Source organism: Bos indicus x Bos taurus, chromosome 5 (assembly GCF_003369695.1).
Source record: "Bos indicus x Bos taurus breed Angus x Brahman F1 hybrid chromosome 5, Bos_hybrid_MaternalHap_v2.0, whole genome shotgun sequence".
Taxonomy (NCBI): Eukaryota; Metazoa; Chordata; class Mammalia; order Artiodactyla; family Bovidae; genus Bos; species Bos indicus x Bos taurus.
In genome coordinates, this window is record NC_040080.1 from 97,003,399 (window position 1) to 97,028,599 (window position 25,201).

Sequence of the window (25,201 nt, forward strand, 5' to 3'; positions counted from 1 at the left end):
TAGGCACCAAAATTCTGGCTAGAGTTTCACTGGAAAACTTTAGAGACCCTACTTGGGAGTTTCGGTGTTTCGCTTCCCGTTGAGGAAGGAGCCCGCGATCAATTTGACCTGTCTTTTGCCCACCGCCAGCCCAGACCGCGCGCAATGCAGTAACGTTGAAAGAGCCAACGAACGGATGAATGGGCTACGTCGGCGGCCAGGCCTCTGTTACGTCGCCCAGTGGCGCGGGCGTGGCCGCGGATAAGAGGCCTGCGGGGCGCGGACCACTCAGTGCCACCAGCGAGCGGCAGGATCGGCCACGAGCGCCGGAGCTCCGCGCCGCCCCGTGCCGCCTCCCCCAAGTCCCTGCCCCGCCGCGGCGCGTCACTTCCGCCACCCCGAGGCCGGGGTTGGGGCGGGGAACGCGGGGGAGGGGGCCAGGTCCGAGGGAAGCCCGCCCGCGCCCGAGCAGGAACTACATTTCCCGAGGGGCCTTGGCGGCGGCGGCAGCGGAGGCGGGCGCGGCAACGTCCCCCGGAAGTGGAGCCTGGGACTTCCACTCGTGCGTGAGGCGAGCGGAGCCGGAGACGAGACCAGAGGCCGAACTCGGGATCTGACAAGATGGCCGGGCTGCCCCGCAGGATTATCAAGGTAACCGCCTGGGCCTCCTGCCTCTGTTCTTGCCCTGTCGGCGTACCGGGCGGCTCGGCCCCTCGCTTTCTCCCGCCCGCGGCCCGCGGCAGGAGGCCCGAGGCAGCGCGGAGAGGGTTTGGATGCGGCGGCGAGGGAAGTCGGGTGCTGGGGAGGGGGCGCCGGGGAGACTTCCGGCCGCAGTGGGGCAGCCGGGTGGCGGCGATCGGGGGCCCCCAGGAGGCTCCCCCGCGAGCGGGGAAGGCCTGGCCCGCGCCTAGGCGGAGGGTGGGGCTGCGGTGTTGCGGGACTCTGGTTTTGGGCGCGGGCCTCCGCGGCCTCTCGGACCACCCCAGAATAGAGGCCGCGGGTGCGCGGGAATCGCGGCGGGGCCCGGACTCCGGGCAGGGGTTGTGGCCCGACGCGGTCACTCGGCCTCGGAGCCCAGTCTCGGCCGGGGCGGGAGTGCAGGGGTGCGGTAGTCGCAGGTTCAGAATGAATGAACCGGGAGGGTGAGGCCGGGCGGGGCCCTGTGCCTCAGGAGGCGGCTCCGGGAGGGCCGCGAGTCCTGCAGCGCCCGGCACATGCTCGCCCCTTGCTGCTGGGGTCCAGGGACGTGGGGGCTCCGCGCCCCACCGCCCTCGCTTCCGCGATCTCCTCTGCTTTAAATGCGTTTCCGTTCGTTATCTCAGCGAAGTGATTTTACTCTGCTTGGCAAACTCTTCGAGAGCTGTTTCTGTTTGGAGGAAATAGTTTTAACGCGAGACCGGGCGGGAATTGGGGGAGAGGTATGGGGGACCTTGTGAAATTTTGGCCTCTGGATTTCCTACACTTTTTAAAAATCGTTTTTTGGTTTCTTATGAATATATACTTTGACAAGTACGAATAGAACCGTAGAAAATTCATCTTGGTTTTGTAAGTTCTTTACAGAAACATCAAATGCTCAGATGTGAAATGTTCCTTGAAGTCCACGAAGACAAAACCTTGAGAATTTTTGGTCATTTTTAATGAAGGAAATTAGTTGAACCTCTGTGTTGCTCACTATGCGAGTTCAAGTGCCTAAATTGCGAAAACATTTGCTGGCTATAACCTGGTGAACGTGTATTTAACTTGTCGTTAAAGTTTGGGGGAAGATGCAAGCTAAGTGAAGTGATAGGCCTGTTGAAGGATGATGTATTTGTGTAGTGTTCCTGCAGTTGCAGTGAAATATATCTGAGATGGGGTGTCTCTGACCTAAAGGTTCTTGATTTAGAGAAATACGACGTGTTTTGTAAGGTAGAAAGTCTTACTAGAAAGTACAGAAGTAGGACAGATTGTCATTGTGCTCTGGAGTCTGAATGATACGACCCTTCGTAGTGTTGCATAAAACAAACCTTCATTTGTTGTATTAAGGATTTGTCTTCGACTCTGTCCAAGGCAGTTTAATGGCTGTGTGCTTTGGAGGGTACTTACGATGTGGTTTTATATGTAATATAATCGCATGGCCGCAATGGTCATGTTTATGGAGGCTCCAGTTGAATATGAGGGATGGAGGATAGGGTTATACACCAAATATCCTTGGATTTTTATTTACTGTTATTCAGGTTATCGACTAAGTACACAGTACACATTGACATTCAAGATAACTCTCAAAAATACATAATGAACTAAATACTTTACATATATTTTTCCTTTTTTGCTTAAGGTTGGATATATTCTGCAATAATATGAAAGCCTTGGATGGGAAAAATAAATTCTGTGGGACTTTGTATATGAACTTACAGATAGGACTTGAAGCAATAAGTTGAAGGCTTGGTGATAACATCTCTAGTGAAAGTTTCCTTGGTTTGGATTTTATCTTGCAAGAGGTGGTTTTACTTCAATGCCATTTATAGCAAAAGGAACTGTTTTCTCCTGTTTCTGGGATGGATTGAACCATGCTTATATTATGTAGGCTTTTATTTTTTATATCAGAATTAAGAAGTTTGCCTGTTTTCTGTCAACTACAATACAGGGTTCTATGTGGAATATAATGGTGGTGGCAGTGGGGTAGCACTGCTGTCCTGAATGATGGGAACATAGTGTCTCTCATTGGCCAGTGTGATGCTTTCTGCCTCAAAAAGGGCATTATTTACATTTGCAAAAGACTTCAACCACTTGGTACCTGCAGAAATCTTGTGAAGTGAACGATACTGTTTTAGGGCCTAGAAACCCATTCAAAGGACTTTTCCTAGGGCTTTTCAAGGCTGGCAGAGGAGGCAGAACTTGGATCTTGACCCAGTGTGACCTTCCCCTGCCTCTTGTTATTGTGAAATGACATAATACATGTAAAAGTACCTTAACAACTGTAACTATACACATAAAGATGATTTTTTAAATTACTCTTCACCCAGTTGCTATTGCAGTTAAATTCCCATTTCTTATCCAGCAGCAAATTCTGTAGGCTCTATTTTTCAAATCTCAGATAGTAAAGAGTCTATCTGCAATGTGGGAGACCTGGGTTTGATCCTTGGGTTGGGAAGATCCGCTGGAGAAGGAAATGGCAACCCACTCCAGTATTCTTGCCTGGAAAACCCCATGGATGGAGAAGCCTGGTGGGCTACAGTCCATGGGATTGCAAAGAGTTGGACATGACTGAGTGACTAACACACACATACACACCCACACCCACACCCACTCCTGAATCAGATATGTTTTCCTCTCTCTGAAACCACTATTCAGTTCCATCATTTGTTGCCTGGCCTACTGTATTGATCTTTTAAACAGCAGCTAGTGTTACTTTTAAAAATATAAATCTAGTCATTCTCCCACTCAGAACTCCGCAGAGGTTTTTCATTGTGTTTCCTCCTAGCTACAAGGCTCTCCATGCATCTGGGATCTACCTCCCTCTGAGACCATGTCCTGCATTTCTCTCCTTGGGTCACCCCATTGCAGCCATCCTGCTGCTTTGCTGTACCCTGAACAGTAAGAGGCTCTGCATGTTCAGTCACAGGGCTTTCCTTCTGTTTATCCCATTGCTTACTTTGCCGTATTACTCGGTTCTCGACTTACATGTCCTGTCCTCAGAGAGGTGTACCTAAACTGTCCTAAAACTGGGTCCTCCCTCCTCCCCCGTGCTGCTGCTGCTGCTAAGTCGCTTCAGTCGTGTCGAACTCTGTGTGACCCCATAGATGGAATCCCACCAGGCTCCCCTGTCCCTGGGATTCTCCAGGCAAGAACACTGGAGTGGGTTGCCATTTCCTTCTCCAATGCATGAAAGTGAAAAGGGAAAGTGAAGTTGCTCAGTAGTGTCCGACTCTTAGCGACCCCATGGACTGCAGCCTACCAGGCTCCTCCATCCATGGGATTTTCCAGGCAAGAGTACTGCAGTGGGGTGCCATTTCCTCCCGCGTAATTGCTCTTTATCCCCCGTTTCCCTCTTTCCTGTGTAGCATTCATCATTACTCAAAGTTTCCTCTTTGTCTCTTCTGCTGCTGCTAAGTCGCTTCAGTCGTGTCCAACTCTGTGCAGCCCCATAGACGGCAGCCCACCAGGCTCCCCTGTCCCTGGGATTCTCCAGGCAAGAACACTGGAGTGGGTTGCCATTTCCTTCTCCAATGCATGAAAGTGGAAAGTGAAAGTAAAGTCGCTCAGTTGTGTCCAACTCTTAGCGGCCCCATGGACCGCAGCCTACCAGGCTCCTCCGTCCGTGGGATTTTCCAGGCAGGAGTACTGGAGTGGGGTGCCATTGCCTTCTCCGTCTCCATGAAACTCCATGAAGGCAGGAGTTTGCTCAGATCCCTCCAACACATCTACAGATCTAATGCCTAGACTTTGAAATACTGATTGAATGAATGCTATTCAGTCTCTTTGGAAGAAAACTTTAGGAGAGTTATTCTATATAATTTATTGTTACTGCCTAGTAGATTCTATCTGAATTGATGTCTGAGCTGAAAGTTTCTAATTCTACCCATAAGATTCATTAAAAACAAAATAAATCAGTCTTTTGTTGACTAGGAAATACATGGAGCACTTTTGAAAAGTTCTGAAGGATACGTAGAGGAAAATTAAGACTCATCTGTTATTCAGCATTCTAGTTCCCCTCCCCAGACAACCACAACTTTTATTGTATGTTTCTCCTGAAAGACCAGAGAGACTTAGCGAGTCTGTGTTAGGCCTGTTCCCCTCCTCCCCAAACAAATGGGCTTCCCAGGTGGCACTATTGGTATAGAACCCGCCTGCCAAGAGGAGGTCATGACAACCCACTTCAGTATTCTTGCCTGGAGAATTCCATGGACAAAGGAGCCTGGCAGGCTACGTACAATAGGATTGCAGAGTCTGACACAACTGAAGCGACTTAGCACACACACATCAAGTAAATACTATATCTTAATTCCTCCCTTTGCCCCTAAATAGATCTTTGAGGTGACTAGTTTTTTGTAAAGGACTGCTTTGTGAAACCTTGTGGTTAGATCTTAATTTTACTAATTGCATATTGATAACTTCTAGATTGTTCCCTGTCTTTTGCTATACAGACTGCTGTGATGTAGTCTTACACAGTGATATTTTGCAAATATATGAGTTATACTAAATCTTGGTAGTTACGTGTTTAGCTTGAATTATAGAATTTGCTTTTCTTTCCTCTTTTTTTCCTGGGCTAAACGTCTTTTAGTCTATATAAAAATGACAGAGCAATTAAAGCTTAAAGTCACATAGGGTGAAAGCTCCCTTCCTTAATCTATCTGTCATAAAGAAGCAGAGTTGGAAACAGATAAAAGAGATCTGTAGTTGCGGCTTGGTTAAAAACAAATTTATGTTTTACATGTTACATTGACAGAATGATATTCCTTTAATTTTCTTCTCAAAATTAATCATGAAATAAATAAAATATAGCCTAAGCTAATAGTTACTAACTTACTCAAGGAGTTGACTTACTTGATTAAAACCTAGCTAACCAACCTTCTGAGATTAGAGTTTAATCAGTTTTTCCTACAATTTGTTTTTCTGTTTCATGAGGTTTAGTTTCAAATTCTTAAAAATGTAATTTGAAACTAAAGAGAACTCAAGACTCAGTACAATATCAGATTTCTTAAAAATGTAATCTGATGTTGTACTGAGTCTTGAGTTCTGTTTTTTATTTTAATTTTTATTTTGAAAAAATAGGGTTTTTGTCACTAAAAGTGATACATATTTTAATATCATTTGATATGTATTTTAGTACATAAGGTAGTTTTTAGTAAGTAATTCAGAAAACCAACCCCTTTTTTAAGCCCTGAAAATCTTTGGCTGATAATGTGTTTTTTTCCCATTTAAGAAAAAAAAAAGGCATGAAAAACTTACCAAGATCTGAACCTGCACTTGTTATAAATTGTAATAAAAACATTTTTAGGAAGCATATAACCCCATATAGTAAAAATATGAGTAGAAACAGTGTGGTGTTTAGCTCTTGTGGTGGTGGTTCCAATTTAAGAATCAGGTGTATTTTTTGCATATGACTTCTGGGGATTCAGGTTCTTGACAAGCTTATTTGTGAACTCCCTCAGGCTCCATGGATTCCAGGTTGGAGTCCCTGAACTGCTTTTGGTGATGATTAAACTTTCAGGCTGTATGGATATTGTTTAATATACTACCTGATGTTTTGATTATGGAATGTAGGCATAATTGAAAGTAGGTTAAAAATAGCAGTCAGTTGAGTTTTTTTTAAGCTCCTCTTTGTCATGCACTTTGTTCAGCCCGGATTGATCAGCTCTCACACAACAGAAATTGAGTTTTGTCAAATTATTAAGTACTTCCTGAGTAACCAGCATTCTAAATAATTGTATCAGAAATATTTCTCATTTGCTTTGTAGAGGTTCTGAGTTTTTTCCACACTTGTGATGACTTCCAGCTATATACAGTAGAGAACATTATCCTTCTACTTCTCCAATGAGGAGACTGTAGGCCAAAGAAGTTGGATGACTAAGATTCCTGGCTGGCAAGTCAGTATTTTTACTTTTTCCCTGTGCTGTCACTAGTGATTTGTTTTACCTGTGTGTAAATGGATTTAGGAAGAAAATAACTTTCCTGCCTTGGATTCAAGTAGTATGGATTCTGAACAGCCATTTGAGTCTGAGTTATGGATGCATAAACAGTGAGGAATACATAGCAGAACCAAGGAAATGAGGATGGCATTCAGCAGGGGCTTTGGACATTACAGTTCTAGTCAGCCCGGTTCTCATGTGGCTGCTTAATGTTACATGATTTTACTTGTGAAAACCAAGGTGGATCTGAAAGGCACAGTGTACGTAGCAGTGTTACATTAAGAAATAAGATTCTTTTTTTCCCCCCGTATTAAAGATTTCTTCTTGGTTTATTTGCAAATGTAATATAGGACATCAGTGTGGATTTACAAATTAGGAGATGAAAAATAGGGATTCAGTTAACTTCAGTTAAAATCTTAGCAGCTTTTTAATATGCTTCCCAGGTGAAGTTTTTTTGTTTTTGGTCTTTTTAATATTAAGTAGTCATCTTTGATTGTAGATTACGTAGGATGTAGGATCACCATAGTCTTAAGAGAGTGAGATCTGTGGCCCTGGCATTTCTGGTGACAGAAACTATTAAATGTGTGGTTGGAAGAACTGGGGAACTGGGAATCTACAGAAAGAATTCTTCATTATCTAGTTTTTCAAGAGCTGCACCACACCATTCGGGGTGTTGTATGTTTGTTAAAATTCTGGATGTAGCTATTGTAAAATTCCCTGAGGATATTTAGGAATAGACATTTTTATAATTTGGAGCTGGCCTGTAACTCAGATGTTTCTGAATAATTAGAATTTGGCTGTAATTTGAAGTACATTTAGGTACTGATTTCAGAATCTAATGTTGACATATTTTGCCTTTTTTTTTTTTAAATTGACTATTTTGTCTTCATATTTTCAAATTCCTTTAGTAGTAGTCTTGCCTGGGAAATCCCATGGGCAGAGGAGCCTGGGGGGTTACAGTCCATGGGGTCGCAGAGTCAGACCTGACTGACACGACTTAGCATGGGATAGCGTTAGTTTTCAGTGCTGTCACAATATGCCAGTATCAGAGGTTTGGTCTGTTTTGGGCAAATCGGTTTTTGTTTTTAAGAGTCTTACAATCCAGTGATTGCAGGCTCTGTAGTCTAGAAAAATACTAGAAAGAAAGGCAATAAATGTTATCTTTGTGTCTGGAGACTATGGGTGCTTTTTATTTCTTCATAGCTTTCTAAGATTCCTTTGTAGTTTACACTAAGGAAAGTTGTTGCTGTAAAGTCAGTGTGTTTTTAGTGACCTTTAAGGGTCATTGGGATTACCATCCCCTTTACCCTCTTACCCTGTTGTTCAGTCACCGTGTTGTTCAGTTGCTCTGTCGTGTCTGACTCTTTGCAACCCCATGGATTGCAGCATGCCAGGCTTCCCTTTCTTTCACGATCTCCTCAAGTTTGCTCAGACTCATGTCCATTGAGTCGATGATGCCATCCACCCATCTCATCCTCTCTTACCCCCTTCTGCCCTCAATCTTTCCCAGCATCAGGGTCTTTTCCAAGAAGTTGGCTCTTTGCATTAGGTGGCCAAAGTATTGGAGCTTCAGCTTCAGTCCTGATGAATATTCAGGGTTGATTTCCTTTCGGATTAACTGGTTTGATCTCCTTCCTGTCCAAGGGACTCTAACGAGTCTCTCCAGCACCGCAGTTGGAAAGCATCAATTCTTTTCACTCAGCCTTCTTTATGGTCCCAACTCTCACATCCATATGTGACTACTGGAAAAATCATAGCTTTGGTTATATGGACCTTTGTTTATGTCGGCAAAGTAATGCCTCTACTTTTTAATATGCTGTCTAGGTTTGTCATAGCTTTTCTTCTAAGGAGCAAGTATCTTTTAATTTCATGGCTGCAGTCACCATCTGCAGTGATTTTGGAGCCCAGGAAAATAAACTCTGTCACTGTTTCCATTTTTTTCCCCATCTGTTTGCCATGAGGTGATGGGACCGGATGCTATAATCTTAGTTTTTTGAATGTTCGGTTTTAAGCCAGCTCTTTCACCTTCATCAAGAGGCTCTTTCGTTCCTCTTTGCTTTCTGCCATTAGAGTGGTGTCATCAGCATATCTGAGGTTATTGATATTTCTTCCAGCAATCTGGATTCCAGCTTGAGCTTCATAATGCAAAATTCAGACTTAAATTGGAGAAAAGTAGGGAAAACCGCTTGGCCATTCAAGTGTGGCCTAAATCAAATCCCTTATACACTGGAAGTGACAAATAGATTCAAGGGATTAGATCTAATAGAGTGCCTGAAGAACTGTGGACGGAGGTTCGTAATGTTGTAGAGGAGGCGGTGATCAAAACCATCCCCAAGAAAACGAAATGTAAAAAGGCAGAATGGTTGTCTGAGGAGGGCTTACGAATAGCTGAGAAAAGAAATGAACGGCGAAAGAGAGAAGGAAAGATACACCCATCTGAATGCAGCCTTCTTAAGTGAACAGTGCAAAGAAGCAGAGGAAAACAATAGAATGGAAAAGACAAGAGAGCTCCTCAAGAAAATTAGAGATACCCCTTACCATTGGACAGTGGCACAAGTGGCTGTAGTAAGCTAGAAAGAGCCCAAGGCCAAAGTTCAGTCTTCTATAACCTTGTGATTTGTCTGCCTTCTTGTTATCCATTCATAAAACATTAAATTTAAACATTAAGTTCAATTAAATGGATGTTTATTGACTGCATAGTATGTATTCACTAAACCAGGTAAACAAGACAAGTATCCTTGTCTGCTGAAACAGTTGTGAAACAAGAAATTACTGTGAGGTGTGTTATGAAAGAAGGAAAACCTGGAGTATACCATGGTCAGAGGAAAGGCATCTGCTGAGGAATGCTTTTAAACGTGAAGAGGAGGAGGGAGAGAGTGGACGCAGGGAATAGCAAATACGAATACTGGAAGGGGAGAGACAGGACGAATGTACAATAGATTGCAGAAGTCCAGTGTGGGTGGTGGGTAGTGCCTTATGTAGTTCAGTTAGGGGCCTTTGCGTGAGTCCTGTTCAGTACTGCAGTTTGCCTCGAGATGGAATGCCTCTCTGGGGCGGCAGGTCCTCTCCTGCTCTCCTGGGCCCCTGGATCTGGGGGCGTCTGGGGTTCCAGTGAGAGGGAACTACAGAGCAGATGGGGAAATACGTTTGAGGTGTCACTGCCTCAGACCGTAACCTCTCCAGTGTGTTTGAAACAAGATGTTTTTCATTCAGTAAGCCTAAAAATAGATTGTCTTATACTCATTTACATATTAAATTGAATTTTGCGTTTTCCACTCAAGGGAGGGTATATACCTACTTAATTTCCTCACTGCCTCAGAGAGACTAAGGAAAAGTACTTTCCAGTAAAATTCCCCCGGCACTTGCACATACTGTTATTCTTGCTTGGGCTTTAAAGAAGTCATTTCTTTTCATAGTGGATGGCACAGTGATTGACAGCTATAAAGCTTTTGAAGTCTTTTACCTTGGTTATAAAAGAGCTATCCCCATTAGGTGATAACCGCTGCCCCCCCAACCCCCCACCCCCTGTGAAGTACTGTCTACCCTGTCTTTATTGCTGTAGTTCAGATAAGGGTTAAACTAAAAGTGTTGCAATCTCAATTCAGGTTCCTGCCACTGACTGTGATTAGAAATCAGAACACTTGGCCAGACCTTGTCTATTTCTTATCAGAATCTTTTTCCCGTTTAACTGGGCGGGTTGCTGATGTATTGAGTGGTAGGAACTAGAAGATATTTTCTGTGAAGACTTGTTTATAATCTGAGCAGTTAGTTTATGGTTGTGCATCAGAACTATTTGGGCATTTATAAATTAAACAGTTGTCAGCCCCAGCTTGTTTTTTGTTATGTTTTGTCTTAAGCTCTCCAGATGATTTTGTAGGGTGTACCTTGCAGAAACAGTGGCCTTGCATGTGCTTGGCTTCAGTGCAAAGGTAGGTAGAATGTGGTGGAATTAAAATCACATGTAAAGCTACCTTCTCATATATAGAAAACAGGCATCAGTGAGGACGTTGAAGACTGACATTCTGAGACCCCTCCAGATTGGTATAGGGAAAGAGGTTTTTAGGGGGGTGACATTGGAGCTGAATTTTGAAAGATAAGGGGAAAAGTGGAGTGTGGGGAGAAGAATGTTATTCCAGGTTAGATATACAAAACTCTAGGAAGACACTTGAGCAGTGCTAAAACCGTAACGTGAGTCAGCACTTACTCGCTTGGCCTACAGACACTTCATATGCAGTCTTTTAATTTGAAGTTTTTTTTTCCTTTAGAAGTGTAGTTTATGGATTTATAGTCATTTACTAAAAATGCAATTAATATAGTAATACAGAATGTACATACTAAAAATAATCAAGTAATATGGATAATTATTTCCCCTTTACTTTCTTTTACTATTCTGATTTCCACTTTGTAGATAAAAATGAATATGAATATGAAAACTTACTGAATATGAAAGGAAAACCAAATGCTTCCATTTTTTGATGTACAAATCACATATCATAAAATTCATTCTTTTAAAATGTATAATTCTGTGTTTTTAACATATTCACAAAGTTGTGCAGCTATCAACACTATCTAACTACAGAACTTTTTCATCACCTGAAAAAAGAAACCCTCCATCTTCAGCAGTTCTCTCTCCTTACTCCCTCAGCCCTTGGCCACCACTTAGCCACTTTCTGTCTCTATGTATTCACGTATTCTGGGCATTTCATATACATGGAATCACATAAAATTTTGGTGTGTGAGCATGTTTTCAAGGTTAATCCATATTGTAGTATGTATCAATACTTTATTCCCTTAAAAACTTTTTTTGGGGGCTGTTTTTCTAAATAAATACTTTAAAGAAATTAAATGTTGAATGAAGCAAAGCAGAAGTTTTAAATCTGTTGGTTTCCATAAAACTAATCACATTTGAAATCTGCATTGCTCTAGAAAATTTAAGAAATTTCTTTAGCCTTGTGAGCCATTATTATTTTTAAATTGTCGGTGGGCAGTAAATTTTTACTTTAAAGACTGAATTTCGGGAATTCGGTGGTGGTCCAGGGGTTAGGACTCAGCACTCTCACTGCGGAGTGGCAGGAATCCACTGCCTGCATTCAGCCCTTGGTCAGGGAATTAAGGTCCTGGAAGCCTAGCAGAGAAGCCAGAAAAAAAAAAAAAATTGGATTTTATCGCTGGATACTGAGAAATTTGAGCCAATTCTGGTAAATAATGAGTAAGAACCAGCATTGACTTTTATTTTTGTCTCAAGGATTAAGAAACGATGTGACCTTGGCTGAGTCAGTTTCCCTGGGCCTCCATTATATCTAATTCCTTTTTTAAAACTTTTCATTGAGAAGAAGCTATGATCATTTAATCCTGGAACTGGTTTTCCTTTTTGGCTTTTAAATTGGTCCTTAAGCAGTTCTCAAAAAAAAAAAAAAAAAAAAAAAAAAAGGCACAACTGCTGAGTAGTAGCAGTATTCTGAAATTTTATATAGCTTTCTAGTATAATTAATAAGAAGGCCTTTGTCCTGGGTTTCAGGTGTCTCCAGTTGCCTACCAAGTCTACTTAGATGTCTTGAAGACGTTTTAAAATCAATTTTTATTTTACAGTGGAATATATTCATTTTGCTGTTACCCCTCCCTTGCATCAGTACTTCCAGTGTTTCTTTTCTTTATTAATTACGTTAACATTAACTGAGCTGCCTGCCATTTACTTCTCTCCCCACCCCCTTCGACATTAAGTTTGTTACTAAGCCAGTGGATTGAACCGTAGAAATTCCTCTGCTTCTCCTAACCTATTCCTGTTTCTCATCCTTTCAATTATCTTTGTATGTGGGCTCTTACCCGCTCCTGTACTTTTTTTTTTTTGCATTAATCAGAGAACTCATCTGTCTTCACTTACACACACACGTGTGCATACTCTCTCTCACTCTCTTCATTTTCCACCTTGCCACATTATTCTAAAAACACCCAGTGTGATCATGGTGAACTTAGGCTCGAGTCATATTCCTTGACTTGGCAGGTAAGGCTTTTTCACAACTTGGTCTTTTCTTCATTGGCGTTTCTTTCCTTGTCTCCCCTCTCCCATACAACTTCTGATACTGATGGTATTTACAAGTTAAAATGATATATTTTGTAACTTTTGAATTATGCCACCTTGGCAAGAGAACATCCTTCGTATGAAGTGTTACTGCCCAGCATTCTGTGTTGGTTGAGTTTGGGTTATTTTCTTTCCTCTCTTCTTAGAGAATCTTGACTGTAGTCATCTTGGTTATATTCCTAGCATCCAGTATATTGTGGTTTAGAAACTAGCATACTATTTTCCAAATGAAAAGAAAAGCAGGCATTAATTGCAGTCGTTTGCTTTATTTTCTAGGATCCTATAAAGGCACTCTAGGAAACAAATGTCCTATTGTTAATTGAGTCATCGTAGTGAAAAAATTTTTTTAACTTTTGACAAATAAAAATTGTAAGTATTTAAAGTGTATGAGGTGATGTTTTGATGTATGTACACATTGTGAGATGATTACCACAAGCTAACATCTGTCCTTACCTTTGTTGTTTTTGTTCTGGTGGTCAGAATACTTAGTAGCAAATTTCAAGTATACCATGTATTAACTATAGTCAGCTGTTGTACATTAGGTCACAAGAACTTATCTTCTGAAAGTTTATATCCTTTGATCATATCTTCTCTTTCCCTCCTCCTCACAGACTCTGATAACCACCCTTCTAATCTGTTACAAGTTTTACTTTAAACAAATTTTTTTTAAGATTCTGCACATAAGTGACACCATGCCTTTCTGTGTCTGGCTTGTCACACTTAGCATTGTATCCCTGGGTTCATCCACATTGTCACAAATGGCAAGATTTCTTTCTTTTTTACAACTGGTGAAAAGATAATTTGTTCTCTGTAATCAGACAAATACAGTATTTGACACTACTTGGGTCAGAGTTTTGAGTGCCTTTTATATGCTTATGTTTTGTTTTATTTTACATTCTTTTTTTGGCTACACCATGCAGCTTGTTTCCAACCAGGGATTGAACCTGTGTCCTCTGCAGCGGAAGCCTGGAGTCTTAAACACCAGACCACCAGAAAAGTTCCCCATGTATACTTCTGAAAATGCCTGCCCTCATGGTTCCTGCACAGATACACTAGCCTTTTGTTTTCTACTGCTTAATTGATAATAGTGGGTTAGTTGTAACCGGGCCATAAGCAGGTGGTGCAGAAGCCCAGCGTCACCGTCCGTTGTTGCAGGGATTGCACCAGCAGGTCTCTACTGTATTAGTATGCAGTGGGGCTTGGATAGCCAGGAAGCTAGTCCTCATCCGTGAGCAGGCTTTCACTCCTTAAGCCTCTCAGGTAGGACTTTACAATGCAGGTGTTGAGGTTTACCATCTTCTGAGGTGGTGAAGTGGTAAAGAATCCACCTACCAATGCTAGAGACGCCAGAGACAACAAGGGTTTGATCCCTGGGTCAGAAAGGTCCCTCGGAGTAGGAAATGGCAATCTGCTCCAGTATCTCTGCCTGGAAAATCTCATGGACAGATGAGCCTGACGGGCTACAGTCCATGGGGGTCACATGGATTGGAAGTGACTGAGCACGTGTGTGCACGCACATACACACACACGCACACATATAATGAAAGAAGAAAATAGAACTTGCACATGTTTCCTCTTTTATAACAATTTTCATGTTTTAAGAGTACACACATATACTCCTTTACTGGAAAGTGTTTACTTGATTAGTTCATTTGGATCATCAGGCCAATTAGGGTTATATATTTATGTAAATTATGACCAGTGTATGTTAATATTTTAAACATTAAGAGTATTAGTATGCTGAGTATCAACTGTGTTCCTTATTACTGATTGTTGACAGGTATCTCTGTTGTTTATGGCAGATTAAAACAAATACTTGAGATAACTTTTTCTGCTTGGTACATATCAGCTACTTCATTTTGCTGTTAGTTGGCATGTGTAGTCAGAATGTTTTAATTAAAATATTTGATTTTAGTATATAAACACACTAACATTCATTTTTATAAAAAGATCGTGTCTCCCCCCCCACCCCCAACACACACCTATTTTTTTATTTAATTTTTGGGCCTCTTCGTGTGGCATGTGGGATTAGTTCCCAGACCAGGGTTGCAACCCACACCCCCAGTGGTGGAGGCGTGGAGTCTCAACCACTGGACTACCAGCAAGTACCAGAGATTGTGTCTTTTAAAGCCCCCTTGGATACATGTTGCAATCCAAGTCCAAAGATTCATGTTATAATTATAAAATTGTAGGTGTTTTACCTGATCATACTATTTATTCTGTCATTTATATTATAGAGTTAATCATACAACTTCTGTTGGAAAACAGGTGTCTTGAAAAAAATGTGATTGTGAACTACAGAAATGTTGCCCATTTTGCTCAGTATCAAGAGGCTTATTGTTCTCACATCTACTGAAAATGATTTATAGTGAAAGTGAGAAAGATTGAGATGGGATATTTGTATCCTCTGGCAGGAAAATCACTTTCCTTAATATTGATGTGTGCAGCATGCTTTTTTCTTTAGATTATTTTTGACGCCCAAATGTGTGAAGTTGTTACCTCAAAGTATTATCAAGCTGTATACAGAATTGCTGGACCCTAAATCTTTAATCAGGGTATTGGAGGTTACCTGGCTGGGGAGAAGCTGGCTGTATAGTCGTTGGGAGTTCTCCCATGATTGTGAAATTTTGTTTGGGTCATTCACACTTGGGTGTGGCTTACTTTGAGCATATTATCAGATTGTTTTCTAAAGAGCATCTAGCTGAGGTCCTCTGCTTTGAAAGGAGAGGAAGGGTGGGTCTTAGTTGGTACAGGGTTGGTCCTGACTTCTGTGAAACTCACTTTGATACCAATATATCACCTTTGAGTCCTGAGTTTGATTATTTTCTCCTTATTGGATGTGGGCACTGTGGCTTCCGCCAGTGTCAAGTGGAGGGGCTCCCAGACACCTGGGGACTGAGGTGCTTGTGTGGGCAGCTCTAGACTTGGCATTTCCTTAACTGGCACCGCTGCCCTCCTGCTTCTTAGCTGTCCTTTGTGTCTTGCGGAGTGTGGAGGGTCAGGGGGTGGAGTGGTACCAGGCAGTGTGCAGGCTGGGCTCGTCCGTTGCTCTGGCAGTTCTGTGGATGCCTGCGAGCTGTCACACATATCAGGTTGTTTCTTAGGTGACTAAAGGATGAAAAGATGTTTCAAGGGACTGTGGATGTAGCAGCTATAGGACACACACACTGTGCTAGAGCAAATTGAAGGTATATTTTCTGTTTGTATCTCTGATACCTGAGACGGAAATGACACCCCACTCCAGTGTTCTTGCCTAGAGAATTGCATGGACAGAGGAGCCTGGTGGGCCATAGTCCATGGAGTCGCAAGAGTTGGACATGACTTATCTACTAAATCATCATCATCATCACACCTTTTAGTTATAAACTCCTTGTCATTCTCCTAAGTCTGGGGTCAAAAACAAAGAAGTTGAGGTTATTAAAATTTAGCCACTGAGAGAAGGACCTCCAGCTGGAATCCAGAACTCTAAAGAGAGTCTAGCCCTCTGATGTGGGTTCCAGGGGGATGCTCTGACAATCAAACTGGTTCTTTGGGCTGGAGGGCCATCTTTGTGGCATCAGGAATCATGTTCTTTTTTTTTTTTTTTTAATTTATTTTAATTGGAGGCTAATTACTTTACAATATTGTATTGGTTTTGCCATACATCAACCTGAATCTGCTACGGGTGTACACGTGCTCCCCATCCTGAACCCCCCCCCCCACTCCCTCCCTGTACCATCCCTCTGGGTCATCCCAGTGCACCAGCCCCAAGCATCCTGCATTGAACCTGGACTGGCGATTTGTTTCTTAGTTTCAATGCCATTCTCCCAAATCATCCCACCCTCTTCCTCTCCCACAGAGTCCAAAAGACTGTTCTATACATCTGTGTCTCTTTTGCTGTTTTGCATTCAGGGTTATCGTTACCATCTTTCTAAATTCCATATATATGCGTTAGTATACTGTTGGTGTTTTCCTTTCTGGCTTACTTCACTCTGTATAATAGGCTCCAGTTTCATCCACCTCATTAGAACGGATTCAAATGCATTCTTTTTAATGGCTGAATAATATTCCATTGTGTATATGTACCACAGCTTTTTATCCATTCATCTGCTGATGGACATCTAGGTTGCTTTCATGTCCTGGCTATTATAAACAGTGCTGCGATGAACATTGGGGTACACGTGTCTCTTTCAGTTCTGGTTTCCTTGGTGTGTATGCCCAGCAGTGGGATTGCTGGGTCATAAGGCAGTTCTTTTTCGAGTTTTTTAAGCAATCTCCACACTGTTCTCCATAGTGGCTGTACTAGTTTGCATTCCCACCAACAGTGTAAGAGGGTTCCCTTTTCTCCACACCCTCTCCAGCATTCACTGCTTGTAAACTTTTGGATTGCAGCCATTCTGACATGTTCTATTTAATGGCCACACTCAAGAGAATATTCTATTCTAAAAGACTCCCCGCAGAGGCTAACAGCTCCTGCCTCCTTGAAAGCACCGGATAGGAGGATGGTCCCTCTAAAGTACCAGTTCTGAGTTAATGTAAGAATGCATGGATGGAGAGGCAGGCAGCCGCACGAACAGCCACATTTCTAGAAGTTTCTAAGCAGTGCGCAGGGCAGTGGTAGAGGGAGGAGGAATGAGCAGGCGAAGGACCCGGGGTCATGGGATTATTGGGCTGGTGGAGCCAGTGGCCGGGGAGGTTCTAGTCTGTTCTGCCTCATGGCAGCTTTATGTGATCACTCTGCCTGGACCTGGAATCGGGCCGCACCAGCTGCCTCTAGACCATGGACCCGCGCAAAGTGAGCGAGCTTCGGGCCGTCATGAAAATGTGTAAGCAGGACCAGAGCGTTCTGCACACCGAGAAAATGCGCGTCCTGGGGGAGTAGGTGGAGAGCATTGGGGGTAAAATACTACCTGCTGCTCATAAAACTAAATCGGAAGAAAATACCAAGGAAGAAAAAACATAATAAGAAGGTGGAGGAAAACAAAAAGACAGACAAACCCATCAAGTGAGGAAAGTGATCTAGAAATTGACAGTGAAGGTGATTGAACCAGATGCTGATGCCTCTCGGGAAATGGGAGATGAAAATGTAGAGATGACTGAGGAGATGATGGATCAGACAAATGATAAAAAAGTGGCTGCCATTGATGGCCTAAATGATGGTGGTGAACTCCAGAAAGCCATTGACTTGTTCACAGATGCCATCAAGCTAAATCCTGGTTTGGCAATTTTGTATGTCATCAAATTAAGAAGTCAAATGCTGCCATCTGAGACTGTGACAGCTATTGAAATAAATCCTGATTCAGCTCAGCCATACAAGTAAGTGGCAGGGGGAAGCACGCAGACTTCTGGGCCATTGGGAAGAAGCTGCCCATGATCTTGCCCTTGCCTGTAAGCTGGATTATGATGAAGATGCTAGTGCAGTGCTGAAGAAAGTTCAACCAAGGGCCCAGAAAATTGCTGAACATCGGAGAAAGTATGAGCAAAAACGTGAAGAGCCCAAGATCAGAGAAAGAGTAGAAAGGGTTAAGAAGGCTCGGGAAGAACATGAGAGAGCCCAGAGGGAGGAAGAAGCCAGACGACAGTCAGGTTCTCAGTTTGGCTGTTTTCCAGGTGGCTTTCCTGGGGGAATGCCTGGTTATTTTCCTGGAGAAATGCCTGGAATGGGAGGGGGCATGCCTGGAATGCCGGGAAAGCCTAGGCTCAATGAAATTCTTAGTGATGCAGAAGTCCTTGCAGCCGTGCAGGATCCAGAAATTATGGTGGCCTTCCAGGATGTGACCCAGAACCCGGCAAATATGTCAAAATACCAGAGCAATCCAAAGGTTAGGAATGTCATCAGTAAATTGTTGGCCAAATTTGGAGGTCAAACTTAATGCCCTTCTGACGTAAAGCCCCTGCTGGAGGAAGAGCAACTTAGATCACTTAATGGATGTTGCAGTGATACAAACCAGCATACCGCTGACCTTCTCATAAAGAAAGCTGGGGTGCTTTGAAGATAATCCCTTTCCCTTTGCCCCAAATGCAGCTAAAAACATTTTACAGCGGTTTGCCGTTAGGGTATTCATTCAGATGTTTTCTGACTAGAAATTAAAAACTTGAAGCAATTTTTAAACCTTAAAAATATTTAAAATTAAAAAGGTGTATTAACCCCTACATTTTTCTTTACTAATCATTTTGATTTTTTCCTCTGAATTGATTAGGCAAGGAAGATACATCAGTATGGAAGATTTATTTTTCCAAGTTTGAGTGAAGTAAAGATTTGTTAGTGGGAGGCTAATACAACATTTAAATAGATAAAGTCTGAGTTGGACATACAGTTACTGAGGCATTATGATTTGTCTTTTTAATTGCTTTGTTGTTATTATTTTAAATGATTTACTTCTGTAACTCTTGGGACCACCAGTGTTGCAGTAGGACCTGGGGAGGGACTGGAAGTATTTGGCAGGGCAGCAGCCGTCTTACTACATCTTATATCACATGTCCTCTTGTGCACATGCGTTTAAATCTTACACTGTGGTGAAGGCATGGTTTTTATAATGCTTCAGTAAAATTGGATTACTTAGCTCTGTTCTTGTCTGATATCTAAAATAAATGTTTCATATTTCCACACAAAAAAACCAAACTGGTTCTCAGTGTGGAGTCAGCTGCAGATTAGATGAATGTGCTGCTGGGATATTGGGTGATGCCTACAGGCACTTCAGGTGGGCTAGAAGCCTGGAAGAGGCAAGTCCTTTCTTGCAGTTTTAGCACCCACCTGTGTACAGAGGTTAACAGCGAGCCCCTGGAAGAGTAAAAATATGGTTTGCAAAGTCCCACCCCCAGAATCATAAGTATAGAATTTATTTCAGTTGAAAGATATTTAATCTGGCACAGATATAAATTTCCCAGTGTAGAGGTTTTAAAGACAGAAACTGACTTTCTGGTCCAGCCCTTGATAGGGAAGAGCAGGAGTCCCCTGAGATGTGGCGATATTTGGCTTGACTTGAGTCCTGCAGAGGTAGGAATTTATACAGGTTTTTAAAATGTGTGTGTATTTCTTTTGATTCTTTTTTTTGAAAGCATTATGTACTCTTTGTTCCATATCGTTAAATCCCCCACTTTGTTTAGTCAGCCCTCAAATCTCAGGAAAGACGGAACTGCATGCCTTCAAGTGGGGATTAGAGAGAGAGTATGCCAAGGGAGACAAGGTCGCCTGTCCTTGATCCTGCATCAGCCTTAAGGACACTGCTTCCTATATACTACCAGAGCAAATTAAGAGACATGTTTATTCACCTAACGTGAATGCAGAGGTGTGAAGCTCTGCTGGATGCTGAGGATTCCAGACTCTTAACTGTGATGTATGAGAAGAGCTCTTGACTATAGAGTGGCCTTTTGGTCTGTCTTGATAGGTTTCTGTGCACATTTCTGAGGATTAAATGAAACTGTATAGTATATGAACATCCAGGTCAATTTTAAGGATTAATCCAGTTGTCAATTCCTGCACCTTAGAGTTCTAACTAAATGCATCTAGCTCTCCAGTTCTTTAGGCTCTGAAAGTTCATGTCCTGCCCAAAGTTTGGCCATTTATTAGTAGTTTAACGTCTTAAGGTTTCCTTTTGTGTATGTGGTTCTGGCATTGTACATGCTATAACCCAGACAGGGTCTTTTAGTTGCAAGCATTTTGCATGTTTAGTGATTTTTATTGAGTTAGGAGTTTAGCAGCAAATGGTGTGCCCTACCTTGTTGGCTCTTGGTTTTTCTCCTCTTTTCTCATTTCTCTTGCATTGCTCCACTGCTTAGATTCTCTCGTGTCTGGTCAAATTGTGTTGCTCCTGCCCCCAAATCCTAGCAATTACTCACTCAGGCTTAGAATAAAGAACCCTGTTTCCCTAAATTAAGACCCGTTTCCTTCCCTCAGTAAGCTCATGACACATACTATATAAATCAACTTTAAATTTACATACAATTACATGCACTCATTTTAAGTGTACAGCTTGAGTTTTGACAAATGTGTACAGCTATGAAACCACCATCCAAGTTAAGATTCAGAACATTCCATCACCCCAGCAGAACACTTAATTAAAAGATCATACTGTTTTGAAGTATGTTTTCAGTTTATATAGAAGGAATATTTTTCTACACTGTTAGATTTATAGCATCTTTTTCCCCATAGACTTTGCTGTGATTTAATCTTTGTTCTGAATTTTAATTAAGGATTGTCTTGATGAGACATTATTACTTTGAAAATAGGGTTATTCAAAATGCACATTCAGTTTCTTTAGGTGATTTTATTTAGTGTTCTTGTTTTTTGTTTTTGATAAGTAGTACTTGCACGTTACAAAATTCAACAAAGGGGTACTCCTTGAAAAGTGTCCACGACCTCTGTGTCCCAGTCAGCAAATTCCTTTTCTCAAAGAAGCCATTGTTTACTTGGACAATTTAAATCAGTTATTTTATGATTTTGTAACATTTTTTTGGTTCAGATGTATTTCTACATAATATATTACTCATAATATGTTACTCATAATATATTACTCATAATAGCTCACGTTGCCAGCAGGCCCTCATTCCAGCATTTATATTCTTTAAATGTTTGATCACGTTGTTTTAGAGACTCAGGCTGTCTGGATGAAGTGGATGAATTTGACCCAGTATTACTGTACACAGGTGCTCTATCAAATAATACTTCGGCCTTAGTGTGTAAATTTGTGCTTATTTCAGTTATATTAAAATCTGAGTTGTTGTGGTCATTTTTTCCTCTGGCTAAATAGCACAGGACAAAATCTGAAATCACAGAAGAATAAAAAAAATTATATGTACTGAGTTATACTTCAGTTGGATCTCTTAAGATTATTTAACTTACAACCAAATTGATAATCTGTGAAATATTGAAATCTTTAACTTCATGTTAGTTTGGTTTCTTGAGCAATTTTATTTCAAATTCTGCCAAAAATCTTGAGGTAGAGGATGGAATCTTTAATATGTCAGCGAGTTAGTATTGAGCAAATTATCATTATTAAAATTGAGGAATGTAACTGTTGGAGCCTCATGGTTGCTAAAGGGACAAGAGAAACAAGCCTGCTTCCTCCGGTGCTTATTAGTATTTGGTCCTTTTAAGTGCACAACCTGTACAGAGGGTATCAAGGCCAGAACTTTATAGCAGAAGTTTGAGATAGTGTGTGAAGATTGGGTTTGAAGTTTTAAACAGTCTTCTTTCTGCGTATTTCAGCCGTGTATAGCCACTGTCTGGGTTGTTAAAGCCTTGAGCCTACCATTTTTGAAAGTTAGATCTGTTCATTCATTTGGAATGTGAGACACTGTGGTGCTCAGTTTTGGGACTGTAAACCTTAGTGCGTACGTACTCAGTCGCTTCAGTCATGTCCAACTTTTTGTGACCCTGTGGACCGTAGCCCACCTGGCTTCTCTGTCCAAGGGATTCTCCAGGCAAGAATACTGGAGTGGGTTGCCATGCCCTCCTCCAGGGAATCTTACCGAGGTGGGGATTGAACCTGCGTCTCCTACGTCTCCTGCATTGGCAGGCAGGTTCTTTACCACTAGCTTCACCTGGGAAGTCTATAAACCTTAGACCTGGGCCTTGACCTGTAGGAGCTGGTGTGGCTTGGAGACTGGCAGTAGGGTGGCAGGGCGTGCCAGGGGTGCCCTTCTGGAGGAGGCGCACCCCTGCTTTGCAGCAATATTAAGTAGCATTTAGTCAGTTGCTTACCTGTTATGTGACAATTGATTTTCAAAATGGTAGAAATGCTGCTTTGTGGGCAGAATAATGTCTTATGGCTTAGATCTACTTCCTGATTCTCAGGAGCTAAAGGATTTTGTCTATGTGGAGACGTGTGGTAGGAGCATAGAGTCTGGGGCCAGGCTCTCTGCACTTGATCTCTAGCCCTGCCAGATACTAGCTTGGACATCCTCACTTGACCTCTCTGCTTCTTTATCTGCTTAAATATACTAATCTTGATCTAGGGTGGTGGGGAGGGTTAGAGTACAGAAAACAGAGCCTAATGTAATTCTGAGCCTTATTTAATATTGCAGATTACTGTTTTCTGATTTTGCAAAGATACTGCCTCTCTGTAAGTCTAAAAAGAATGAACATCTTTTGTGTGGGAAAGCTATGATTGTCATTTCATGTTCAACAAAATAGATGATATTAAACATAGCTGTCTGAAGTGGGGCATAGATTTTTAAAGTAGAGCAAATGTTCATTTGTCAACAGTCGGTAGGAAAATGGGATGTTTGGGATAATCATATATTTTGATTTTATTAGAATTATATATATATATTGAGAGAAGAAGAGTTAATTTTGCGTGTGTTAGACAGTACTAAACTATTTTTACAAATACTAAACTGAAGTTTTATTCTTTAACCCAGAGTGTTTAGGATCTCGCGCTGCATAACTTCACGGGGTGCCCCTCATGCAGACTGAGCGGCACGTTCTTGGAGTTGTGCAGTGTGGCACAACTTGTGAAAGGATGCTTATTCGGAGGAGGCAGAACTCTCAATATCTGATTGTTTCCTCATTTATCATACAGTTGCATGCACAGTGTGAAAAAAACTTAATTTTTCCTTTCTGGTGATTTGGATTTCAGACAGAACTGTGTCAGTGAGACAGTTGGATTGAGAGGGCAAGTCTGGAGCAACTGTAACTTGTTTTTGTTTGCCTCACTGAAAATTTCAGCTGCTCTGCCTCCATCTGTCTTATTGTCTGTTAATATCAACAGAGGCCTTTCCTATTAGTGGAGTCCTCAAGCTTTTAGCACTTGAATTTTCCTGTGATTGCCGTGTTTGAAACCTGAAGTAACTAGTAATCAAGGAAAAGGATTGAATAGATGATGTCTAGTAGTGGTAGAGGTGTAGCTGCTAGCTGGTAGGCCAGCCAGGGGAAGTGCCTATTTATGTCATTTGGTTTGCAAAGAATATTCATTATCTATAAAGCAACCAGGAAAGCACCATGCAGTGACATAATAAATCAAAAAGTGTAAACGTATTAAACTGTTTCTAAGGACTTTTGTCTTTATCAGAACAAATATGTGCTGGAATATTAACCAGATTTTGGTTATTAGGAGTATGGCAATTTTAAGATTTCTTTTTTTTTTTCTTTTAATGAGCAGGTGAAATAATCTTGGGGGGAAAGCAGGTACCATAAGCAACAAATTTCTTCCTTATTTAGATATTTAAGCATTGGCATAGATGCTGGGGATATAATACTGTATGCATAATATCCCTTTTCTCAACAGGAAAGATGAAATATTGAGTATTGAACAGTGATTACACAAGGTTAAAGAGTATTACAGAAGGGGACTTTCCAGTAGAAGGAAGCATACAGCAGTAAGATTTAATCCATTCCAATAATGTTCAGCCAAGTTTAGTGCTAGAGAGAACCTTTGAAATGTCTAAGGGACCACATTTTAGTAGGTGGAGGAGGTAAATGAATTTGTATGGTTTTATACAATTAGAACTGGAATTAAATTCAGATTCTTAGCTCTAAAGTTTTTTCCCTAGGAGGCACACCAGGCTGCCTAGTTGAAGTTAGCTGTCTAATGTGAAGTTAGCTCCCTCTTTAAAGGCCCTTAAACTTGGTAGAAGTTCTTTGATAAAGAGATTACTCAGCTTCAGTGCTCTCCTCCTCTGACCCCGCTTAATTCGCAAAGATAGCTGCTTCTTAACCTCTTCACCCCCCACCCAGGCCATTAGCTCTTAACCTTCACTTTCTTTTCTAATTTAGACTTTATTTTTAGCAAGCAGTGAAAGCCAGCTTTGGCTGTTTTAATCCGCAGTAGTATTTACTGGGTTATGATATATCTAACACAGCCTTCAGGAGCGCCAAAGGGAGAGGCAGCTAGGAACAAGGCTCAGACTCACATCACTGACTTCACTGCGGACGTTGCATGCATCACACACTGCAGTGTGGTTGCTGATGCTACACTTGGCTGTCTATGGGTAACTCCTGCTGTTCCTTCCAGAAGGGATTCTTATTTCGTATCTTTAGTTTCTGAAGCACAGGTTTTGAATGCGCCTGGGTCTCACATGCTGGGTTGCAAGAGAGTTAGGAAATAAGACTAAAGCTTCTGTTGAAGCAGGTGAGGATCTATGAAGGTTGGGGAGTGTAATCTCCAAATATATGGGTGTTCTGGCTGTTGGGTAAAGGAATGACATTGCTGTCAGGTAAAGGAATGACGAATGTCTTCTGTGAATCTCCTTTTGCCTTATGGTGCCAGGCAGGCCTATGTGTGACCATAGATAATTTTTCTTTTCCTGTAACAGTTACTTCAAATTTTTGCATTCTTCTCAAGCTCTCAATCTGAACATTGCACTAAGGAGGAGGAGGGGAAGGTATGAACAAATGGGGAATTTTTATCATTGCTTAATAGTGGACCAATTTATAGATAAATGGCTAAGCTTACACATACGGGCTTTAAAATGAATTTCCAACTTCAAACAATGAGTTAAAGCTTGGAGAAAGAAACCCATAGTCTAGATCATTTTTAACTTATCTGAATTTTTTGAAATGTTACAGGTTCACTGGTTTTTGCTGGTGTAGCATCACTCATAATTAGTGTTCACC

General features: G+C 41.7%; 1 protein-coding gene and 1 pseudogene across 1 annotated transcript in view; both read left to right on the forward strand.

Annotated features, from left to right (window-relative positions):
- Positions 1-503: 503 nt before the first annotated feature.
- The window catches only part of UBE2N (ubiquitin conjugating enzyme E2 N), a 40,178-nt gene continuing 15,480 nt past the window's right edge, over positions 504-25,201 (forward strand). Inside the window, exon 1 of the mRNA XM_027543164.1 lies at positions 504-630. Within this exon, the coding sequence (XP_027398965.1) occupies positions 601-630 (30 nt within the window). The 5' untranslated portion in view covers positions 504-600. The remainder of the gene's footprint in view (positions 631-25,201) is intronic.
- Positions 17,375-22,045, forward strand: LOC113893277 (annotated as a pseudogene).